This window comes from Trachurus japonicus, chromosome 7, assembly GCF_045865225.1.
Source record: "Trachurus japonicus isolate A0001 chromosome 7, Traja_1.0".
Taxonomy (NCBI): Eukaryota; Metazoa; Chordata; class Actinopteri; order Carangiformes; family Carangidae; genus Trachurus; species Trachurus japonicus.
This window is the reverse complement of record NC_140913.1, coordinates 14,833,813-14,859,544: the sequence shown is the minus strand read 5'-3', so window position 1 is coordinate 14,859,544 and position 25,732 is coordinate 14,833,813. Positions and strand designations below refer to the sequence as shown.

Sequence of the window (25,732 nt, the reverse complement as noted above, 5' to 3'; positions counted from 1 at the left end):
CGACCTGACCCGCACACTGCTAGACAGGTAGGACGTTTTCAAATGAGCAAACAGGAAACAGGAGAGGAAACTGAGTGTAATGACTCCTGTGAGCCAGTGTGGCTGAGTGAAACAAGAGTGATGTGCAAGATACAGATCAGAAAAAAGCATCATGGAAGAATCGAGTCCCTTTCAGTCGTTATCTCTCCAGAGTCCAACTTTGTTATTTGCTGGTGTTTTACACACACACACACACACACACACACACACACACACACACACACACACACACACACACACACATAAGCCTTCAGGATTGTCCATTTCAGTGTGTTTGTCAGTTGCCTATGTGTGCAGTTTTGTTTCTGCGTCTGTCTATCCATCTGTTCGTCTACTTGCTGAGCCCCGGGGAACTTTAGCTGTCTGGTGCAACGTTCCCAGGGGGAAGACTTTGTTGGCTGCGCCTCCAGAGAGGGGCGGTGATGGCGGAGGCGAGGAAACCGGGGCACATTTCCTGTGGAAATGGGGTTATCACTTCACCAATTACTGGTGCAATTACTGCGGAGGGCCCGAGGAAGCCTGGGAACGATGCCTATAGGCACCGATGTGAAGACATGCACATGTATGTGCACACAGACAAGGTCGGGTCTGACACATGTGTCCACATGCACGCAGCGGTTCCAGATACATTCAAACACATGACTGACGCTTACACACAGAAACTATGCATCGCCATTTTCTCCAGATAAATTCATATTGTGTCGCCTTAATTCAATAGAATTCAATTCTGTTTTATTTGTATAGCACCAAATCATAATAATATGATAACAACCTTACACACTCCTCTAACCATGACAACACGTTTCCCAAAGATCCAAGTTACAGTTCAGTGAAAATAAAAAATAAGATTAAATAACCAACCTTATGGAGCTTCATTCAAACAATTATATACTTAATATTGTTAATCTTTGTGTAAATTGCTATTTTAATATCTAGTAGTGAATGTCGTAGTCAATATTAAAAAACTTCTGTTGTGAACAACTGATCTATCTGTTCCTACAGGTTAACCTTTTCTCAGACACACATATTCACCATATTTGTGCACACACACACACACACACACACACCACAGCCAAACTACAGACAAACACATGCATACGCGCTACATCTGGACTGTGTCACCAGCAGACCAGACCCACGTGGACAGCTTGACCTCCGACCTCAGCGTGTATGATGATTCATCATAATCAGCCTGTTGACCGGGTTGCCATGCTGCCACACACACTATGGTCAGTCTACTGTTTACGTACTAACTTATCTTTGAATCTGTATTTATCTAGAGAACGTTCATTCAGACAGCTCTCTGTTTTCCCTGCTTCTCGTTCACAGACGTTACACACAGTCTCATGTGGGAGCCGAGCCCACAGCGACACAGCTACACAGCTACACAGCCTGTGATGGCCAGTTACGGTCAGTCACTTTCCTCATGCTGATCATTCAAATGTATTATTAGATTTAGCTTCAGCCCACTTCCTGTCACCTCCTTCAGTCAATTCTGCTTTCGTCAAACCATGGAGGAACATCTTCCTCAGTTTTAACCAAGTGCAGCGCCGCTACACTCACATCCTCACATCATGCTCACTTTGCTCGAGTTGTCACAGTCAGAGTCAAAACTACAGTGGCCGAAGCAGCTCAGCAAAAGCCTGTCAAATAAAGGATTAAACCCCCAAATCACCTTTTGTTCCTTGTTGTGGGGGAACTATTTTTGCTGGTGTATAACCAACTAATAGTTTTATTTGTTTTTTTGTTTTTGTTTTTTTAGGGGGGGGTCAGAGAAGGTGACTGACAAAAAAGTGGTACATCCCAAAGTTCCTGATTATGTAATAGTAATAGTCACAAATGAGCAATGTTTTGTTTTCAGTGTATTCATATTTTCTTATTTATGTACTTTCTAGTCATTCTTTCATAACTTCATTTTCAAATCAATTATTAGTTTGCGTGGTGTTGACCCCTCTGGACCAAAAAACAAACAAACAAATAAAAAACCCAGAAACATGTACACAGAAGCAACCAAACACACTATCATCTCACGCATCATTATTTATTTATCCTTTGACATGAAAGTTCTTTCACTCATTCTTAATTTGGATGTATTTTATAAACACTGGCCTCTTACACATGTCTTGTGTTCTCCTTCATGAAATTTTAACATATTCAGTTTACCGTAACTGTAGACGGACAAAATCCAAACTGATATTTGGAGATTTCTTCTTATGAAGCTAAATCTGACTTTAGAGTTTTAGACGGAGTTGACTAAGTTGTGCTGCTGAGATGTGACGTTTCTGATTCTCGACCAGAGGAAACAAGTGACCTCAGTGGTCTGGGCTGGTGACAGACCTTCACAGACCAGCAGCTACAACCATCAGCATGAATTTAACCACACAAGAGTGAAGTCAGGAGAGTCTGTGGGTCCACACCCAGCACAGTGAGAGATCCCTGCAGTCTTTAAAACGTCTGCGGCTTCTGCTTCTTGGCTCAAACTCAAAGTGCATCGCACTTAACGCTTTGCTTCGCGGACATTTGCTCTGGCAAATGGGCAATAACAATATCACTACATCATGAAAATGGGGCAAACATAAAACGTGAGCTGTCCTGCAAGGGTTATGGACGGTGGTGGTGTCTGCAGAAAGTTCAGCTTTAAATTTACAATCAGCTGTGAGGGTCAGATTTATCACAGATCTCTGCTTTAAAGCCGAAGCCAGACGATAAAACCACAATCAGTCACTGTACATCCTCTGAGCTCTGATAAGTCCCGGCTCTGTTTAAACAGGAAGAGGAAGTCCGACTTCCAACCTTTTGTGGCGCTTTGTCTCATCTTCTCATCACTGACAAAACAAGGAGAATCACATTCTTGTGGCTTCGTCTTGTTTACGCAGCTATGGGAAATTCAGATTGGTAAAACAGAAGGTTAAAGGTGAGATGTTTGTGTGTCAGTCAGCATCTTATCTGAGATCCACTGCTCTACCTGCCATTTTGTATTATTGTATCGAAGAAAATCCAACAAATCAGGGTTTTATTTTGTTGTAAAGGGCAACATACTGTATATCATACATACATCTTGGAACATGAAGAAAGAAAATAAATGTGTCTGTCACTCACAACAGTGTGTGGAACAAGCTGAGGGGGTAAACTTTCGCACTTAGTTACTTTGGACTATGTAGAGGCAATTATTCCAATTCTAACAATAATTTAATTATCCAAGTGTTACTGACTTAGTCTGTATAAATACAGCATTATGGGAATATGATTGTGTTTGTGCTCATTTAGGGAAAAAACCTCAAAGAACATGTTATGTCTCCTTTTTCTGTCACTCATAGAAATGACAATAACATGTGAATGTGCTCATTGGTTGAAAAGAAATTCTTCTAGCTCAGAGTGTAAAAACATGTTCCACCCCTACAACTATTTTACTGACAAAGCTTGTGATAAATTATTTTAAATACACATTTCCATTTGCTGCACCTCTGATTGTCTCCATCCTGCCCTGATCTGCAGCCAGTAACGAGGTAAACTCCTGGTTGGAGCTGGTCTTAACGCTGCTGATCCCGTCTCTTTCTGGCTCCATGTGGCCAACAAGTCAAGTGGCTCTTTGTGGATTAAAGTGGAGCTAAAGTGAAAGGAATGTGAGCCCGGATCACAGCGACTGAAACATTTTCTGCAGCTGGACTGTTGTTAATATTTGATACATTTTTTTAGCCTTAGCTCATTAATAAAACACTTACAGCTATGTTTTGGGCCCCTGTTTGGCATTTCTATAGTTTCACTACCGCTTGAGTTAAATCTTTCAACAGGAGTAAAAACTTTTCTTGAATGTTATACAGCAATGAGATGCTGAGACACACTGACGGAGGTGAGACAGTCACCTCAGCTTTTGACAGCAGCACTGATTGGAGAAAATTAATACTTAAAAGGGAAATGTTAGAAATATGAAGCTTGTGGGGTTTTTTGCTTAATTATAGGCTCCGGGCTAAAGATAGCCTCTGATATTAACGCTAGAAGCCTCTCGAGGGTAAATTTACAGCAGGGCCACTGTTGTCAGGGGCTGTTGTTGCCAAAGCAAGGATGTAATTAGACTCCTTCCACCATGTCTGTCCAGAGAGGAGAAAACCCTCAAGCAAAGAGCCCCCTAATCAGGGTTTCTGAAAATGTCTTGGTAAAGACCTTCATAAAGTTTCGATAGAACGTTTATAATCAGGTCCGCAAAACACTTTCTGGGCAAGTGATTTCCCAAGATTCAAACAGCCAGCAGAGTCAAGTCTTCTTCCAGAGAACAGGACCATCTTATTCGAGGATGAGTAATCGGCTTCTGTTTGACTTTAGTAGTCATGTGATGGCACGGCCACCATGATTGCTGCTGTTAAAATTAATAATAGAGAATATCCTTATTCTGTAGCAGATAACCATCCCAGTGAAATCCACATCTCAGCAACATCCCCAGCCCAGAGCCTGGAAAGCACTGGCCTAGATAGAAACAGATCTGAAAGAATAAATGAATAATGAAATATCTCTTGATTTTTAATACGGCTCTGAAGGCTTTTGTGCTTTATTAGTACACAGAGGGAAGAGAAAGGTGAGGTTACAGAGAGAGGAGAAAGATTCACCATAACACGCACAAGGACCACCAGTCTCACTTCTTATCTCCTACAAACAGACAATGGATGAAACATAAATACAAATGTCCTGCTACGTGCCTTGCCCATACCTGATCTAATATATACGTGATTCCTAGAGAAGGAAAACATAACAAGCTCTTTGAATCGGTCCATTCAAAATACTGTAGGATCACAGTAAATGTATAGAAATATATTGTTGTGTTCCTGAGACACTGGAGAGATCAACATTTATAACGTATGCTTTGAAAATGTTGAAGAAACAGCTCATGAAATGTCTGGATTTTGGACAGAAGCAGCTGTTTGTGGCTTCTCATATTTTTAAGTTTTTGTTGCTCCAGCTCAGTGATCGACGTCTCCTCTTTCTCATTCTCCTTCATTAAGTCACAACTGTCAGATGAGCCTGGAAGGCGTTCGAGGACAATTTCCAAACTGCAATACATTTCTTTCTCTGACAAAACCTAAAGTGAATTTTGCAAACGTGAGTGAACATGCATCTGGACGCTGATGAACTAATCTACTGTGTAGCATAACCAGGCAATTTGCATGCCAATAGCATGAAATTGAAAAGGACTCATTTACATTTACATTACAATTAGGGCATTTGTCCAGAAGGACGCAGCAGGAAGCACTGTGACGCCCACGTTTAATTCATCCACAGCAATCAGTGGTGTGAAGGTCAGAGGTGAGAGGTCAAAGCCAGCATCTCAACTCATACCGAACTCAAACGATTCAATGCAAATATTCTCCAGCGACTGACTAACATTAAATGTCCATGTGCAAACTAATTCACTAAGTGAATGCAGCATGAATAATACATGGCTGTATGTGAGGATGTGGATTCACACCGAGTTAATAAACCATCCAAACGTTGTCCGAGTTTTATTCTGATACACTGAAGCTTGAAGTCTGTGTGTCTGTTTGTGTGTGTGTGTATCCATCTCTGTGTGCAGAAGACCGCTATACATGTTCAACCTAATACTCTGCTAGAAAATGTCTGTTTTGTGTGTTTGCATGTGTGTGTGGTAGGTACAGAGATGGTATCTCAAACTGCCATGTATCATCAAGAAAATCACACGACCATTCACTGAATGGCCTGGATAATGGACCCATTACACTTTTGTATGTGTGTGTGTGCGTGTGTGTGTGTCCTGCATATGGCTGACATGAAGTTTGAGTGTATAACTGGGATAATTTAGTAATTAAGACTGAGATAGGAGGGGGGTAATGAGGTAATCAGGCTTGTGTTTAAGTATTTAAAGCTGGGTTGTTGTTTTTTTACAGGCACATGAAGCTGCCTGGTCACTCAGTCTGATTAAAATTAACTAATCAGAGCAACCCCTTCCCCAAACCTCCAAATATAAAGGATGTTTAGCTGGCAGGTCTGTGTGGGTTTGATTTCAATATCATTCAGGTGTGAGGCCACATCTGAGGTCCAATCCCTCGGACCTCATTTGAAGGTCTGGGCCACATGTGTTCACATTCTTTCAGCAGGAATGTGTCCTGGGCCCCTCCGCATTGTTCTCACTCTGACAACATCACAATAGCTGTGTCGTCCGACATTTTAACGCTTCATGCTACTGCAATGAGAGTTATTGCAAGTGAAGAGAACTGAGCAGGCAATACAGCACAGCCCCAGTGGCCTAATGGATAAGGCACTGGCCTCCTAAGCCAGGGATTGTGGGTTCGAGTCCCATCTGGGGTGACATACAGCAGAGTGGCGCAGCGGAAGCGTGCTGGGCCCATAACCCAGAGGTCGATGGATCGAAACCATCCTCTGCTATCAGCATTTTACACCATGGTGGCCTCAAGACAGCCAAAATGGTGACCTCAAGACAGCCCACATGCTTCCACAAAGCAGATTGGCAAGACCATCTGAAAACAGTAGTAAATGCCACCTTAGGTTGACCTCAACTACCTCAGTGGCCGTCTTTCAATGAAAAAGAACCCTAAGCCCTAAGAAGAAAACTCAGTTCAGCCTCTTGTATCTTTAGTGCCCTTCTTTTGGTCACGACGCAAATCTCATGGGTTTTAGCATCCACGGCGGCCAGCGTTGCAACCGCCTTAGCACTTTCAGGGTCAATGTACGAAGCCCCAGTGGCCTAATGGATAAGGCACTGGCCTCCTAAGCCAGGGATTGTGAGTTCGAGTCCCATCTGGGGTGACATACAGCAGAGTGGCGCAGCGGAAGCGTGCTGGGCCCATAACCCAGAGGTCGATGGATCGAAACCATCCTCTGCTATCAACGTTTTACACCATGGTGGCCTCAAGACAGCCATAATGATTGGAAAAACCATATGAAAATAGTAGTCAATGCCACCTTAAGTTGACCTCAACGACCTCAACACCTACAACTAGTTGGAAAGTCGCGAATGGAAGTCAACTCAGTGGCAGTCTTTGGCCCAATTCCAATCCGACCCCTCACGGACTCACTGACTTAGAGGCGCGTTCACGGGAAGTCCGTGAGTGTGTGAGGGCTGTTCCATTGTCAGATCACCAAGTCAGTGAGTCAGTGAATGAGCCCTTACTGGCCCCTTACCGTAAGTCAGCACCGATGCTGACTTTGGGTAGGGGAATTACCCACAGTTCATAGCGTTGTGAAGTCAAACACATGAGATGCCGTCGGAACGCAAGTGTTAAAAAAAAAAAGAGTAAATTAACACATGTGGACAGAGAGAGCTCCGCCGCTCTCTTTATTGTTAATGGACAGGAGCAACAACCAAAAAAAAGAAAGAAAGAAAAAAAGAAAGAAGAAGTTTACTGTCAGTATTAACGTGCAGTTTGTGATTATTGATGATGATTTGATCAGATCTGATCCGGGAACATTTTGTTTTGAGTCCGTCCCCCTCACACACCTTGTGCGCGTTGAAACGTAAATTATCGGTCCAAGACCGGAGTCAACAACATTTTGTTGTCAAGGTAACATGTCGTGAGAGTGTGTAAGTGCTGTTCCATTCATATTTACAGCATCTGGACCCTCACAGACTCTCACACTCAGCTGATGTCACTTTAGTCAGTGAGGGTTCAGGGCCTGAGTCTTTAGGGGGCGGATTGGAATTGGGGGTTTCAGTGAAAAGGAAGAGAACGTCTAGTCAGAGCTGCTAACATCTCTAAGCCTGAGCCCAGCAGCCTTTCAAAGAAAACTCAGTTCAGCCTCTTGTATCTTTAGTCCCCTTCTTTTGGTCACTACCCAAAGCTCATGGGTTTTAGCATCCACGACAGTCAGAGCCGCAACAACTTTAGCACTTTCAGGTCCCATGCACAAAGCCCCAGTGGCCTAATGGATAAGGCACTGGCCTCCTAAGCCAGGGATTGTGGGTTCGAGTCCCATCTGGGGTGACATACAGCAGAGTGGCGCAGCGGGAGCGTGCTGGGCCCATAACCCAGAGGTCGATGGATCGAAACCATCCTCTGCTATCAGCATTTTACACCATAGATGTCTGCAGTATGACCAGGACAGCTGAAATACTAGATGAAAAAGTGGTTTCATAGCTACTTCGGATCAACCTCGAGGCTTCCTACCATTTGAATGAGCTTGAGAGGCCACCAAGAGAAGACACCCCAACAATCGCAAAAAGAACAGCAGCTCTAGTCAGAGCTCGTAACATCTCAAAGACTGAGCCCAGTAACCCTCAACGTAAACTAAGTTCAGCCTCTTGCATCCTCAATCCCTGACTTTTTGTCATAGGTCACCTTATCACTGCAAAATCAAACTCATGAAGCCCCAGTGGCATAATGGATAAGGCACTGGCCTCCTAAGCCAGGGATTGTGGGTTTGAGTCCCATCTGGGGTGACATACAGCAGAGTGGCGCAGCGGAAGCGTGCTGGGCCCATAACCCAGAGGTCGATGGATCGAAACCATCCTCTGCTAACTGTATTTTATGAATCATATGAAATGCTCAATGACGTGATATGAATATATTGTACAGATTTATTAAATTACATATCTGAAATTGCACTTATTCCAATTTCATCTTCTTTAACCGTCCTCTCGTTATCATCTGTGTTTCTTGCTCTGCTTCATTATTAATTCACTGCTGCCTCACAGCTGTTAATATGGGCCAATTTTCTCCAATCATGGGGTGAAGTAATTCACTTAAATGTCAAGACTGTACTGTTTTTTCCATTATTTGGCTGCCCTACGCTCCACAAATGAAGAACGATCTAAACGTACGGTGGCTCATAGCTGCCAAACAACCCAAAAGTTACTGTGCTTCAGTGGAGCTGAAATCCTTTTCTAATTACAAAGAATCTCCACCATCAATCTAAGAAACAACCTCCATGGTGACGAGAAAGGAAATGACCACAGCATGAAGCTCCCAGAGAGAGAGAGAGAGAGAGAGAGAAAGAGAGTGTGAGTGAACACACACACTCACACACACACACACACACACATACACTGATGGTCGACACAAAGCTCATCATAAAACCAATATGCATCACCCATTTTTTGTTCTCTTTCCACAAAGAAAGGCGCGCGCACACACACACACACACACCTCTGTTGTTCAAAGTGTCTCAGCTGAACACACAGCAACACAGACGCGGACAGAGATCCTGCGACTCTACTTAAGTATGCACGCACACACTTGCATCTTCAAAATCCAAATCCATGCATATGCAACCGCACACACCCTGATTCAAGGACACAAACACATCCACACATGCAGTTCACGTGTCCTCACACACAGCCACTTTAGCAGCTCTCCACATTTTTACTTTCAGATTTCATTAGAGCTAAATTCCCACCTGGGACAGAACGACAAGGTCTCCCCTCTCCCTTCTCTCCCCATCTCTCTCTGCACTTTCTAGGTCACGATCGGTCGACTTCAGCCTTATCACGTCTATTTCACAGACCCTTTGTGTATGGGCTTATGTAAGAATGTGTAATCAGTTGGTTTCTAACTCTCTGCACAGTGTCTGTGGTAAACATGATTAAAGGCAGTTGCGCTTATCTTGCCATGACTAAAGACCTGGACTCTTCAAAAAAAAAAAAAAAGCTTTTAATTTGGTGGGGATTCACCATAAATAGAGCTCAGAGGGTGAAAGACTGAACCCCAAATCCTGTTTTAATTAGCAGATGCAGATCTTTGCTCTTTCATTACTTTTGACGGTCACGTTTGTTACCCCGCCACAACAAAACACCCACCCGTGGGTCACACTGTTCAGAGTTTCCCCAAGAATTTGCCTCAGCAGCAGCTCTGTCAGCCTGTATTCATGACCTAAGGATCTATATAGATTGGATTATTCATGTTTGTCCTCTGTGCAGCTTTGACATTTAGCCTATCTGTAGAAATTAATAGTATACGTATGTTTGAAATCTTGTTGTTTAATCCAGTGGTTCTCAAACTTTTCTGTCACGCCCCACTATGGACAAGGGGGAATTTTTCAGGCCCACCCTTTTTTAAATTTTTTTGGTGGTGGTGGATAGCAGCAGAGAGATTTTCTAGGTTAAGTTATAATTCAATAATAATTATAAATGAGGGTGAGTATCATATATTACGTACTTGGTTTTTATATCCAACATGTCACTGTTTACAAAATCAAGATCTAGTTTGTTCTTACAAAATAAAGTTTGTAAAGTACCTACGTGGAGCACACCTGCTGACAGATGTGCAGCTGACACTGTCAGTTTCTTCAGCAACAAACCTGAGCCACCAGCTGATCCTCCCTCACTCATGTCCTGAGGACAGGGCAAAGTCTCCTGGACATATAATGTCTATTCTTTGTGTTTTTCCTCTCTTCGTTTCTAACAAGTCTCTCTCTCTCTCGCTTGCTCCCATTCCCCATTAAAATGAATGTTATATGAAAACAATAACTAGTGAGAAAAAAAAAAAAGCAACCACAAAAGGGAAACATTGTAATAATTCCTGTGACCTGTAGCCACAGCTGGCCACAGCAGGGCACAGTGGTCTACCAGCTGTCTATGACCGCTATGGTGGTCCGAGGAATACATGCTCAGAAATTTAGCACGTTTCATTTTAATTGGTTGTAGGCTTCAGAAACCCACCTGTCATGTCTCTATTCCCCACCAGTGGGGCTCGGCCCATCACAGGTTTAATCCCATCTCTCACACTGTTGGAGTTAATCGTCCAGAGCACAAGGTTTATGTCTAGCACACATTAGTCGGAGAGTCAGCCACGACCTCAATGATCACACTGAATGACAATTGTCAATAAAGATTTGTTTGAAAGCTTGAGGCAGGTTTGTTTAGCATCAACGCTAACAAGGCAGAAAAAGATGCTGCCATTGTAATCTATGCTGTCCTGTGTGACAAACCTAAAAAAAAAAATAAGGCCGCCGCTTCTTCTCTCCTTCGGTCGTGACAGGAGGAGGGGAAACATCAAAGAGGCAGCAGTGGTTGCCACAGCAACACCAACCTGACCTCCATATTTTTCGTCCAGTGTTGTGTCTCCGTGACGTTTTTACATGTTCTGTTTGAGCTTTTGCGCAACCACTGTGAGAAAAAGGGTCTGACGCTGGGGAATTGACTTGTGTATCGGATTAAATCATGAGATTCTAACCCTGCAAAATAAACATTAAAATAAAAAAATAAAAAAATACACTGCACCACCGACGAAGCTGAAATTCAGCCCGAGCCTAAAATGAGTCATGCGGCTCAAAAGTCAGCTTAACAACGGGCTAAAACTGTACAGTGTATGTCCAGCTTTATTGGACAGTGATGGTGATTTCACTGCAGCTTAGCCAGGATAACCTTCCCCCGTGGAGCAACAGGCTCTATTAAAGGGATACTTCTCCCAAAATCGATAATTCACCAATTTTCTACTTACTGTCATGCCAAGGAAGGGTTTGGAGAACTTTCGGAGTCATCAAAACGCTTTTGGAGTTCCAGGGGGGGTCCGGCTGGCAACGGATTTTCATATAATGGCGGCGGATAGAGCTCACTTTTGAATCGTCCAAAACACACACTATGAAATATCCAAATAGCTCCATGCTGCTCGTCCGTACTGACCCAAGTGTCCTGAAGCCCCGACATGAAAAAGTTGTTAGGAAAAAATGAATTTGATCTCGGTTTTTAGCCTTGATGTAGTAGTAGCTCCCAGTGGCTCTGTTGATATTTTTGTGCATGCGCGAGATTTGCTGCGAGATGTTCGTTCGTCGTAAAATGTTGGATGTATGATGTAAACACGGAAGAACATCTCACAGCAAATCTCGCGCATCTCACGCAGCCACTGGGAGTTACTACTACAACAAAGCTAAAAACAGAGATCAAATTAATTTTTTCCGAACAACTTTTTCATGTCACGGCTTCAGGACACTTGGGTCAGTACGGACAAGCAGTATGGAGGTATCTGGATGTTTCATAGTGTGTGTTTTGGATGATTCAAAAGTGAACTCTATCTGCTGCCATTATATGAAAATCTGTTGCCAGCCGGACCCCCCCGGAACTCCAAAAGCGCTTTGATGAAAGTTCTATAGTATTCAACAACATCCGACTTTTCTTGATCATGAGAAGCTGCGCTTTCTATTACGTAACTGTCTCACTGCAGCTCAGACTGAACATGTACTGCTCCCCTGCTCCACCTATTGACCTCTGACGTAAAGCAGCTACACTTCTCTAACATTAACATCTGCATGAATCCACTTTCAGGAGGATCCAGGTAGATTTGTTGCACCAGTCAATGGCGATGGGTGCCATGCCAACACAGTGTACAGTACAATTGAAAATCATTAGTAGCCTGTTGATATTAAAGATTGTTTGACATTTTAGTAGCGGTGCTGAGTGAATAAAGAGGAAAGTCTTGCATTAGTTGAAGGAGCAGACTGCTTCAGGACACCTCAGAGCTTCCATCACACAGTCATTATGTTCAAATCCTCTGTCTGCATCCTACTGTGAGGCAGACCCCACCCCATGGCTGCTGCCACAGGCTTATAACAAACACCAACAACCATTAGGAGCCTGTGCAGCAGCACTGCACCTTTTTAAAAGGAGCTGTCGACTCCAATTCAACCATGAAGCAGACCACAGACGACGCAGGAGCCTGTGCTCCTTGTCAGCACCGGCATGTTGATTCAACAATGTGTTTATGCAATGTGCTGCAGAAGTGCACTGAGGGAAATGACGGAAAAAAAGGGAGGAATACACCAGAATACCAGAGCACGATCCAGTTTCCACCACATTTTGTGTGCTAAATAAATTATTTTATAGTTCAAAGGAGTTTTAGCTTTCCTTTCCATATTTTAAGGAGGTCAAGTACTGAAGTGCCCGTCTGCAGCGTTTTCCACCACCACCCTGGACTTCACTGTGGTGGATACATCGGCCCTAAGCCAAGAAATAATTAAGTTGGTGGTGATCTGGATCTGGGATTTCTGCCACCATACAATAATCTCTTTGTTACCAACGGCTGAAACTAATAGACACAGACACTTCATTTCAAACCTCGAGGGGGTGTTTGTGCCATCAACAAGTCACTTTATGACAGGGAGTACGTCTACAGAGTGGGTGGGGGTGGGGGTGGGGGGTGTAATTATAAATGAAAGCTTTGCATTAGCTTCGTAACATTTTGTTATGGATAATGACGATACACATTTTAGAGAGTTTAGAGAGTATCTGCCAAAGAAGCAGAGAGTAAAAGTTTAAAAGGAAAATCATGATGCAACTGGGGAATTTTTTTTTTTTTTTTAAACCAACACACTGTCAATCACTAGCACAGATTTTTAAACAAATCATCAGTTGAGTCGCATCTGGATGAAAGAAAGAGTGTCCACTTAAATTATTGCCCCACTATCAGGAGTAAAAACATCCACGATCTCGGGTCGTCTGATCACCTGCTTCAGCTTTGATTTACTGTAAAGTAAGTAAAACTGCAGCGGCAGTTTTCCTGTGCAATATGAGATTAATATGACAGCTCAGATGTGCCCACTTGATATTTTAATTCTAAATAAGTCATTATTCAACCTGTCTCCCCAAATTTCACAGCTGCCCTTAATATGCAAAGACCAATTTTCAAAGCTGAATCTATAATTTAGGAATAAACCTCACATTGTAGTAGGGATAAGGTGAGAAAGTGAGGTGGGTGGGGCCAAAGACGAGGCTTTCGCACTCAAACTGGGCGACTGAGAGAAGAATTTAATACAGGTGATTACAGCGTCTGAGGAAATGTGAGAAAAAGGTAAAGGTAGAATGTGTGCTCCACATATTGCATAACAATGTGTTTGTGTGTGAGTGGGTGAGTGGGCATCCACAGGGGAGGACAGAATAAAAAGTGAAAGATGATAAGCCGTGTGTTTGTGTGTGATTCTGGAGAGAGTGACAGATGTGTCAGACATGAAGAAGGAAAAGAGAAAATGTTGGCATCTTACCGGAGTGTGTGAACTGGAGCCTCGGCTGAGACGCTCTCCACGCTCCCGTTACGGTGGCGCCAAGGTGGACGAGCACAACCACGGTCACTGGCCAGCACATCCTTCACGTGTGAGTCCAATCTGACAAGTGCAGGGGCAGCCTGAGTGTCAGTCAGAGGCTCAGTGGTGTGTGTGTGTTCAGGTCAACACACACACACATACACACACTCTCTGTGCTGAACTGTTAAAGACACAATTTGAATCTAATCTGAGTTAAAGTCCAAGTCACAAAGAAGCTGAATCCAAACACTCTGAGAGTCCAAGTGTGTCGGGCGTGAGTAAGTCCAGATCCCTCAGATAATTCACCAGTCACACACACACTTCACCATCTGTGTGTTTGCCAGTTTATGTTGTGTGTGTGTGTGTGTGGGCTTCAGAGATGGAGGGAAAATGTCTTCCAAGAAAAAACTAAGTCGTCTCTCCGCTGCCTCCTCGCAGCTTGACAGCTCTCTTCTGTTCTGTCTCTCGTCCCGGCTCCTCTCTGCATGTGACTGCTCCCTCACTCTCTCTCTTTCTCTCTCTCTCTTCCTCTCTCTCTCTCTCTGGGAGGCGGAGGCAGCAAGATTCGCGATCATTGTGGCCACTCACACTCATACACACACACGCACACACAGATGCAGGCAGACTCGTCTCCTCCAGAAAAACCTCGTTAAAGTAGAGAAATAAGAAAAAAAAGAGAGCTCATCTTTATTCCACCTTCATATTTTCAGTCTCTTCTTTCACACTTATTCTCTCACTCTTCCTGTCTCTCTTTACAACTGTTTGCTGCATGCTTTGTAAAAGGCTCACAGTGAAACAACAGAACAGTCGTATTAAACTGCTAAAATAAATATTTAAAAACTATATATAAACTAGAATCACTTGTCCCTCCACTCTGACCGGTTTCAGGTTACATGGTGTTTATCCACAGTCATAAGAAACAAGACATTCAGTCATAATTACTGTGTGAAGACTGAATAATTAAAAAGTGTTTTAAGAGGTCACAGTAAACTTGACCTTTGACCTTGAAGAATGAATCAGTTCTTCTTTTGGTGAGTGAATGTTGGTACCAAATTTTATGAAGTTCCCCAATTGAGTTTTCAAGATGTCATTTTCACAAAGCAAGAAAACAAAAAGCTAAAAAAAAAATCACCTTAATATTGACCTTTGACCTTGAGGCACTAAAATCCAATCAGCTCATAAATCTGAAGACGTTCCTTTAGGACATTACTGAAACAGTGTCTATATATGGACATGATGCGGCTCTCAAGGTTTTCAGCCGCTGTTCAAAACAGCTCATTGATTTTTCAAGGCTGAGTTTGTCAGAGCAGCAGCCATTACTGTCCAGTGTTACCATGACGCCCAGACCTCAGACAGGAGCTGTAATCTGGCACATTTAAAAAACAAGATGTTTCAAAAAAAAAAACTTTCACCTCCTCTTTATCTCTGCACCAAACTTTCCTCTTCCCTCCTTCTTATTATTTCCTCCGTCTCCTCTCGTAACCCAAATGCAATCATTAAAGCCTGCGCCTCCTCTCTGCCTCTGTTACTTTCATTAGACGCCGGCTCACTGGGGTACGGCAGCGCAGGCTGAATTTTTCACTAGCTCAAGTTCAATTGCAGGCTAGCGGGGACAATTTATGCATTCTCTGGGATAAATAATGAATTTAGGTTGCGTGCAAATGAACGAGTGTTTTCTCCCTCCCAGGATTCCTGATTCCTAAATGATTTATTATCCACACTTCTTTGTTATTGTGCAATTAGTGCAGATTTTTTTTTTTTTTTTTAAATATCTCCCACAACTTGCCCAGTGTTTACACAACCTCACGTGGCTTATAGTTTGACGAGGGCAACTGTGGTCAAACCTGTTTGATAACATAAGTTACCTAATTATTTAACCGTTGCTTTGTGGTTAAACGAGCTCCACCCAACTCTTTGCGCTGGCTTTCAATACAAATTGAGCATAGCATCAATTTTTCAGTTTTTGTTTAACATCTTGAATATTTATGGTAATGCATTTTGTAGATGCTATTGTGTAGTGTTTTTAGTGTAGTGTTACTTAAATGGTAATTCATACTTGCTGAATCATTTTTTATAGAATTTTAAGCTTGTGTAGCACATTAGACAACGCAAGTTTCTTTCAATTGTGTGCCTGTGTAACTTTGGCTTTGACCTTTGACCCCGCTGCTGCGACAGACCGATGTCCCCCTGCAGGGACACTGAATATGATGCCACTGAAGCTTCAAGTCTAAATAATTAACATTAAATGATTCTGATGATAGTAATGCAAAAATACTTGTTGGTTTCAGTAAAACTCAGTCATCCCTTTAATTTAATTAACTACTAACATGTGCATTGTTTTAAGATACAGTAGAACTACTGCAGCAGGTTGGTTTACTTGTTTACTTGGATTCTCACAGGAGAAAAAAAAGTAAAAACTTGTTGGATCTTGTTTCGTTAGGACTGAAGAATGATCTTGTAGGTTGTGGCGTCTCCGTAGCACCCAAAAAAATCTGGTGCTGCTGACATGTCATGATTCAAGATTCAAGAAGTTAATTGTCATGTGCACAATAAAAACACAAGTTTGACCCAATTAATTTCTTGTTTTGTTAGTGAGTTTAAACAAGAAACTGACTTTGAAAAAGAGAGCACCATACTGAAGATTACATTAAAACAAAATTGCAGCTCATTAGATTTGGATATGACATTCAGATTCAAATTGATGGCTGCTGCAGTTAGGACTCAGCCTTCGTGGTGTGCACTACTTTCTGATGAATGTGCAGCTTTAATATTTTGGTGTTTTGTAATAATACGACAGTAGCATCAGTATAGTCATGTGAACACATGTGCTCAGCTGATGATTCACCTCCAGCTGCTTTTTGGTTCCTCTTGAATGAAAATTGCTTAATCTCATAGGGTGTGTATTGGACCTGTCAGCAGTGACCTGTGTTATGGAGCCAAAGTCAAAGATCTGGATCTGTGGCCAAACATGGACCATGTAGAGACCCTTGTTGTTGGTGTAAAAAACTCCTAATGTCACTTCCACCTTTCCCACTTTAAGGTCTTACCATAAATCTGACCTAACCAGGAGCCCGACAACTCTCTGGTTAACTCTCTCTCGTTAAGTCAGGATAATTACAAGCTCGTCAGTGAACGTACCTGATCAGTCATCTTGTTAATTACAACTAATGACCTCCCAGCTAGCTCCAACAAAAAGCCTCTGATTTCTCTCTGACAAGTGACGTCAATTAGTTAAATAGTCTGTGAACTAAAGCTGCTGAGATCATTACTGGTCTCTGATCCTCCCGCTGCTATTCTCCATCAACACAAACAAATACACACACACACACACACAAAACATGTCCATTAACTCACATTCCCTGTGTTTCATGAGTTGCGTGTAACGCATTAGTTAATGAGCTCTGTTTAGTTTCATAAAGTTTATGTTCTCTTCATAGACTGATATGAAGCCTAATATCAGTAACTCACAGCGTGTGTGCTACTAATGGTTCTCAGAATGAATGAAGTGATTATGAAAACAAACTCAAATGATACAATGAGGTTTAAACAACTCCATAGGACTTTGACTTACCTGAAGTGGCTGTTTGGGCAGGTGAAGGCAGTGGTGGAGCTGCAGCTACACTGGTCCAACAGACAGATGATGGCCACACTTCAAACAGATGTGTTCTGAAGATTTACTTTCTCTGCCATTAGACAACAACATCAAGTTTACACATAAGTCTCTCCATCATTTTAAAGTCTCTTGTAGGACTCAAACATGGTGAAGTTAGTGATGATCAATATTCAGACTAAATTATGTTAACACAATAATAATCAAACAGGTGAAATGTGTAAACTATAAGACACATTCAGGCACATCAACAGCAATATAAGATCAACTGAATATAACCACCATGTGTGTCTCTTGAACCATGTGCAGAAGTTTCGGAACCATGTGTTTCTGAGCCATAATGCCACAGTCATACACCTAAACGTACTCACTATATTGTTGTTTATACTGTGACGTTTAAATGTGTTAAGAAAGTAACTTCCGATTTGCACAATAATAGTGTTAAATGAAATTGCATTGGCATAGGCTACAAAATAAACTCTTATTCACAGACACGAATGAATAAACACCTGACAGTGATTTTTAACTATTTTATCCTGAGTTGAATTAGCTATTTGACACAATATAAACTTTTATAACACATTACTTAAAAAAAATAAAAAAATAGTTTGAAATAACAGTATTGGGGTCGGTAGTAAACTTGTGATACTGTTAGCTCGTTCAGGGGCGTTTAAATCCATTTTTTATAATTTAGGCATAGCCTACTTGTGTCGCAGATTCATGGTGAGAAAGATTAACCACAATTCACAAACTGAAAAAGTAATGTCATGACGACTATTATCTTACCAAAAAATGGAGTTGGTTCAAGACTGCGTGCTGATGACCGGAGACAAAGGTTTCTTGAAATATCACTGATTACCTTTCGCAGGTAAGACTGTGCTGCCATCTTACGTTTCTTCCCGCTGCTTACCTGAGCCTGCCAAACTCCCGCGAGACTGGGAGAATTCCTTCGAGATTTGGCCTGTAGGCCTACACGAACTTATAGGCTACATTTTTAATTTAAATTTAACCAAATCAGCAAAAATATTTTCCTTAAAACAGAAAACTACATAAACAGAAAAGTTACAGCATCAAACAGCAGTGAAACGCAACACACTTTATATGTAATGACGTGTTTGCAGCGCTAGAGGTCAGTGTTAGACTGTGTAAATTTACACACTGTAGATCACACACACACACAGAATTAGAAACATTTAAAAGTATGTACATTTACTCAGAATTTAACATTATAGACTTCCTATAGATATTTAGGTCCCCAGAGAGGGTTTTCAAAAAGAAGCGTTTTTTCGAACTTTTTTTTTTTTTTTCAATTAGCCTACCAAACATATCAATGTGTAGCCTATATGAACAGATGAACAGGAATCATAACAATGATTTAACTATAATTCATTCACTGTGCAGCATGACACAGATAGTTCACACAGAGCTGATTAGCCCAGAGTTGCTCTAAATTACACCACAGGGCCGAACAGTGGACACCATCTTTAATCCTAGACACCAATTTACTTTTATGACCTATTTCTTGCTCCCTATACACAGAGGGTTTCATTATATAAAAGGGAATACATTAAGAGAGGTCAGATATATATTTTTTAGCCTATATCTAGTTTAAAAAAAATAAAAATAAAAATAAAAATAAAAATAAAAATAAAAATAATAATAATAATAATAATAATAATAATAATAAGATAACATCCAGAGACAAATCACCTTAATCCATCACTCAGCTAACGAGTTTATTTATATTTTGGATACGTTTTTAATCTCCTAAATTTATCAACACATAATGGCATACACAGTTAATTGTTATAGCTAGTTCAGTCTCATTCTGAGGACTCAGACTTAAACTGTTAGGCCTACCTACTTTGCTGATACTAGCCTACTACTATGATTCTGAGTGTTATTTTATTTTTTCTTGAATTGGCCAGTCAGGCTTACTATAACCGTTTGAATTTAAATTCTTTACCAGCTGTGTTGGACTTTATGACAGGGTGGAGTGACTTATTTTGGAGGGAGTAGGGTTTGACCGGCCTGCGCGCTCCCGCCATGCTGTGTTGGAACCTTTTTGTGTGGGGGCGCGGCTGGCGGGAGCGCGCTCGGTGCTGAATGGCAGGCAGTGACAGTAAATTATACACTGTGAAATAAAGAGGGAACATCAGTGACCTCAGGGAAATTGATGGGGGATTTGTTGCGGTCAGTTCACACAAGGAGACACGAGACAATAGTTTTATTTAGTGACATGTGTCATGGAGACAAACTCTGGTCCCAGGAGAGAGAGACACATGGGTCGCTGGGCGTTGTGTTTCGGTGCTAAAAATACAACTTTGGGAAACAACAGAATAGGTGGGTGTAGGGATGACTCACGGTCTTGGGGCAATCCTTGTCACATCCTTCTCCAAAAGTCATAACAAAAAAAATACAGACAGAGTCAGAGTAGCCAAGTCCTACCAAGCACACCAGCCACAACCAGAGATCGTCTATCGGACAGATGAATCACACAATCACTGCCACTGGGCTCTAATGCAGCAGTGACGCGGATGGACTCAGTCGTTTTCAAAAATGCACCAGTTAACACTTACATGACGTCACACTCTTGTGGTTTGTGACATATTAGGAGCAGCCATGTTTGGTATTTCCTACGGCTGCTGCTCTACAGAGACCACTCCAGTGTCTGTGCATCACTGTGATCTGCTGTTGCTTTGATCCAGCCCCGTCACCTGTGTGACCATGTATCACCTGGTCAGCCATGAAAGTACAGTAATGAAATTAATGTTTGGCCTTTTGGGGACAGGTGCAAAAGTCTGATAGTATAGGATATATTTCTGTGGAACAGGAAGTAGTGCATGTTGCATCAGACTCTCCAATTCTCAGATTTAGTCTGCTCACCCGCAACGTCATCATCATTACTGTGCACAGTTAGTTTCAGTGAACACAGAAGACCACAAACACACACAAAATATGGTGTCATATTTACATGTGTAAGAGCCCTCAAAGCTGAATGACTTTGCCAACAAAATGCTATCAAAATAATGGTTGTTTAATCATTGCTGAGCTGAAAGGACAGCACAAATCATTAGGACACTTTCAGTCAAGTCTGATTTTAAACTGTTGCCTATAACTACACAAAATGTTGTAGCCTACAGTTTACAGTTATGTTGTTTGTTTGTTTTTAATATTCTATCACTTTTCAATATAAGTGGCACATACCTTAACATAGGCCTACTTATTTTTTTAATTGTATACCATGATATAATGGCATAATTTATGTTAAAATGTATCTTTTTGTCATTACAATCTTACTTCCTGACCTGTTGTTTAGTGTTTCTTTTGTTCAGGGGGTAGCTGTAACTGAACCCAATTTCCCCCTGAGGATCAAGGATTGGTTTCATCATGATTAGATTTTGCTAGTATTCTGTTTATTATTTGTTTTGTTTAGTTGTTTCCTTGTTTATTATTTGTGTGTTTATTTCATTTTTCGGCATATTGTCGGCACTGAAGGATATACTACTGTATGTAGGCAGGGCACTGGTAAGGGACCAGAATGCACCTGTGTGGGTTGATGTATTTTTTACCAGACCAGGAGAGGCACGGAGGAATTTCTTTCTATTTCTATTTGGTTAAATAAACTTCCTTTTTTGTTGAAACTGAACATTGAATGGACATTAAGTTTCTTTCACCTGCGTATGCACCATAGGCCTATACCCATGGCGCAGCAGTGGCCTTTAATTATTTTTTTTTATTATTATAATTATTATGATTTAAAGAATTTGATCTAGACCTTCTTTTTTTGTGGTTTTGGCAAGCAGCCTCTACAGTAACAGTTTGGAAACTGTCTCTATATCTCTACAGTCAAAAGTTTGTGGTGGCTTAGAGAAGCGGCAGAGTGAGACCTCCTGTCAGCGTGTCCTCGCTCGCTGTGTGTCTCTTGTGTAACCCCCGCCCCCTCTGCCCTCTCCCCCCCTCCCATTGGACGGCTCCCTTCCTCTCCCTGTCCTCCCATTGGACGGGCCGCGCAGGCGATGAGCTCATATTGGTTAAAAATAGTTGGACTTACGAGGGGCTAAAAATAGAGCGGTATATAAACCGGCGGTGGAGCGGCTCTGTGCGCTACTGCGCTCCGGTTGGCTGCCGGAGTAGTAGCGAGAGAAGGAGAGAAAGAGAGAGGGCGAGTCACAGACAGAGAACCAGCAGCAGCCTCATCCCCAACTCATTCCTCCACAAGTGTTGCACCAGAGGCAGCGTCGTGTCTTACATGGCGCCCGGTGACCGGCAGGGTGGAGGCGGCAGTGACGAACTTCCTTCCTTCCTTCCTCGCCCTGTGGTTTCGGTCTGAATGCTCCTCAGAGACGAGCTGTGAACCGAGGGTTTCACCAAGTCACTCAGACTCTTAACCGTAATGATACTTAACTGTAGCCTATGTTTTAAGTTGTAGCTACGCCTAAGTGCCTGACACAGGACTGTGCCTCCTACCAGTTGCTTAAATGTAAAAACTGCATATGGTAGTAATTAGGCTATGACAACATGAATCATAAACGTGCCATCTGCCCGCTTCACTAATTTGGGGGCCCACACCTTCAAATCTCTTACCCCTTATCCCTCAGGTGAATTTAAATAGGCTATAGTTTAGCCTACTTACACTTTTTACCTTCAGAGTTTATTAATTAGACTAAGTAGCCTATTTAAGGGTGAATACTTATGTTTAGGCTAAGGCTACTAAGTCATAAGTGAGCTGAGTAATAGCTTTAAGTTAGGCTATAGTGTAGCACAGTGGTTCTCAAAGTGGGGTCCGGGGACCCCCAGGGGTCCTTGAAAGGGTTCAAGGGGGTCCCCAACTTTTTCTCAAAATTTTACCACATTTTTTTTTACAAACATTTCTTGAAATATTTTCCAAAACTTCATGCCAATACCTGTAATTTGAACCTACAGTGACTAAAAAAAGTAACGATATTCAGTCCAAGAACAAATATTTGTGTATTTCCCGTGTTTGTTTCAAAATGTTGTCCAATGAGGGGGTCCGGGGTCTAATTTGTGTCAGTTTAGGGGTCCTTGATGTGAAAAAGTTTGAGAACCACTGGTGTAGCAAACTCATGTGAGCCAGCTTTTATTACCAGTATTATTTTGTTATAAATCCAAAATGTCATATGATCTAAGCAAACAGTGGTGCTCAGTCATGAATAGTGAGCTAGCAGAGGATTGAGTATTGTAGAAAGACGTGTTGACATCAACACAGTTTAATTTATTGTCAGTGTTTCTGTGGTGGTTCAGTTGGTCTTTAACTCTTCCTTCTGGACCACAACGATGAGGACTAGCTACAGTATAGGTCTCTTGTGATGAATGCCACTGACTGACAGACAGACTGGCTGATCTATTTGCACCACTGATCAGCGAAGTGCCATATGAGAGGAAGTATTAGGCTACTTCATACTCCACTCGTGAGATACTAGAGTGAAACACAGTGAGCTCCCACTCTTCTGATTGACATTGTATAATTCACACTCTGTTTGCACCAGCTGAGCCATCTTGGCTTTGACAGAGAAAACACACTTGCTGGAACTTGGAAGTTAGTTTCTCACCAGCCTTTGTCTTCCTTTATAAAAACAAAAAGCGACATAGCAGATTTACTGGAATCCACTCCAGGCCTAATGCCAAACAGCAGCGATGGGCAGGGTTTTTCTTCCTCTCAGATTTGCAGAGAGTCATTTTCAGTAAGAGGAGCCCAAGCTGATCCACCCACTCCTCCTCTTATAGTCCATCAGCGGAGGCTTCCTCCTCCTACCATCCATCCTTTCATATTTTTACACCTGTACTTCCCACCTTCTCTTCCTCTTCCCAGCATACCACTCACATCTCCTATACATCTCTCTGATTGAACAACATTTTGACCTGTGATCTGAATGGTAGCTGTGTGATGATAGGAATAGCAGAAAGAAAGCCTGGGATGTATCTGTAGGCTACATGTTCTCATCAGACTGCTGCTGATTTACTCCCTTCAGCTGCTGCCAACACAGAGGTACTACAGTAGGCTTGTGTCTATAGGCTTTACCCCCTGTGTTTGAATACTGCTGTCATTATGTGGCATCCTTACAGTGGACTCACTGTATCATTTCTATTGGCTCTTTAACTTATAGTATAAAGTTATAGACCTTATAGTTTAGCTACAGTGGGAAAAATGAGTATTTGATTCCCTGCTGATTTTTGCCTGTATTTCACTTGATCGAATGTAAATTAATTTTAAACTTAATATGATGATATTATTTCTGTATTTTTTGTCGATATTCGGTCTCTCTCTAAACTTACCATTACAACTACAGACCGCCGGTTTCTTTGAGGGAGAGCAAACTTAGCTTCAGCCTTGATTTACAGTTTAGTTAATTTTATGTCATGACGTTTATATTAGCTAGGTGATGATAGCACACCAACACACAGGTAGGCTACATTAGCAGTGAGATAAGTTGTGATGATAGAGTTTATTGTTGTGCTGGTTTAGTCATTCACCTTTGACATTACTTTTTTTTTTAAACAGAGACCATCATTGTTTTCCTGAAGGAATTCAGGAGTTGTTCCTGTTCGACCCCTTGACTTATTGAAAAATATCAAAATAACATGTTTGCTTAACCCTTCAGTCACTGAAGTATGAGCTGAAGTAGAGGAACAGTTACCCTTGATGAACACTGTTCACACTAACAAATTATGATGTCATTGTTGAGTCAGTGAGGTTGGTCAGACTCAGACATAGATGTTTATCACAATTTCGATTCGATTTTGCTTTGTCAGTGCTTAGAGAGCAGTAGACGTGTGCTTCATGCGTGATTAAACATTCCCATATGAAACTACTGAGTTTACACGAGTGAGCATCCTGCTCGTACATTCATCCTTTTTTATTCCTGGACTCTACTCCTCCATGCTGCTTTATACAATCACAGACTCTCTCTTCTCTGCACACTATCACACCTTCTTTATTTTACTCCACACCATCCGGCATCATCCCACACAGCCTCACCTCAGCATCCCACACACTCTGCTTCCTCTGCAGCTCAGCCCTCGGCTCCTCTCTCAGGACTGTGGCGCCTGCTGCTCTTCAACCAGAAGGATCATTTAGTGTTTTAACGAGGATCAGTCTGTGGGAGGATCAGGAAAGTGAACTGGGGATTGTTTTCTCTTCCTTTCACACAGGCTGCAATTACAGGGTGACACACTGGATGTCTGACCAACTATTTTCTTATTGCTTTTAATATGAATGACGTTTGTTTGAACACAGAGGGACTGAGGTAATGTCAACAAACTGACTTACATATAACAATATCCCAGTCAGTCACTGTTTGCAAACATTAGCTGCTATTTAAATAAATCCTGTACTGTCAGATCTTTTACTTTTACATTCTTCTTCATGAAGCATCCAAACCACCAGGCCACTGGAGACAGGTTCTCTAACCAAGTGAAGCAGCTTTTAGTTTCTCTGCTTCTTCCCTGTGGAACCAGCTTCCTGTAACACCTGACATACCTGCTGAACCCGTCAGCTCACTCACATCACAGATCAACACATGTACAGTTGCTTATCAATAATTAGTGACAAAAATAACATGTACATTTTCTTGTTTTTAATGTGTTTTTTTTTAATATCACAACAGTTTCTGCCAAACTTTACTCATTAAAATGTTTTTACTGTTTTTTAATGTCATTTTAATGCAGTGTTTTTTTTTATGTATCCCCCAGCATCTGTTCAGCAACTTGCCTTGTTTTGTTTTTTTTAATGCTTAAGCAGTTACAGGCTTTATGAGATCAAGTTCAGAGAGCCTATCACTGATCTGCAGCTACAGATATAATACTGATCTAGGTCAGTATTGATATTTTATTCCATATAAAGACAAGTTGTTGTTTTTTAACCTTTCAGTTTTCTGTTGCATTTTCTGGCAAATGCATTGCTAAGAAAACTAATTTCATTGTTTGTAATGTTGTATGAAGATATACAGCATTAAGCAATATTATAGAATACAGAATAGTGTAATATCAGCTCCACACTCAGTTACTGTGTGCTGGTTTGATTTTCAGCCCAAATCTACAAAAAAAAGAAAGAAAAAAAAGCTGCCGTTCACTCTCAGCGATCTCGGG

The 25,732-nt window shown here is 41.7% G+C and overlaps 1 protein-coding gene and 4 non-coding genes across 7 annotated transcripts in view; 4 read left to right on the top strand and 1 right to left on the bottom strand.

Moving 5' to 3' along the window:
- Positions 1-17,602, bottom strand: part of sema3h (sema domain, immunoglobulin domain (Ig), short basic domain, secreted, (semaphorin) 3H) — a 65,292-nt gene extending 47,690 nt beyond the window's left edge. Inside the window, exons 1-2 of one of the 3 annotated variants that reach the window (XM_085781397.1) lie at positions 17,585-17,602; positions 13,975-14,094 (exon numbers count right to left, since the gene is read on the bottom strand). In XM_085781397.1, the coding sequence (XP_085637523.1) occupies positions 13,975-14,074 (100 nt within the window). In that variant the 5' untranslated portion in view covers positions 14,075-14,094; positions 17,585-17,602. Of the gene's footprint in view, positions 1-13,974; positions 14,504-17,584 lie in introns of those variants that run through there. The other 2 variants (XM_085781398.1, XM_085781396.1) reach the window with 2 other exon arrangements.
- On the top strand, positions 6,282-6,354 carry trnar-ccu (transfer RNA arginine (anticodon CCU)). Its single transcript has one exon. It is a non-coding gene; the product is annotated as a tRNA-Arg (tRNA).
- On the top strand, positions 6,741-6,813 carry trnar-ccu (transfer RNA arginine (anticodon CCU)). The gene has a single exon. It is a non-coding gene; the product is annotated as a tRNA-Arg (tRNA).
- Positions 7,916-7,988, top strand: trnar-ccu (transfer RNA arginine (anticodon CCU)). Its single transcript has one exon. It is a non-coding gene; the product is annotated as a tRNA-Arg (tRNA).
- trnar-ccu (transfer RNA arginine (anticodon CCU)) lies at positions 8,371-8,443 on the top strand. The gene has a single exon. It is a non-coding gene; the product is annotated as a tRNA-Arg (tRNA).
- Positions 17,603-25,732: the final 8,130 nt, after the last annotated feature.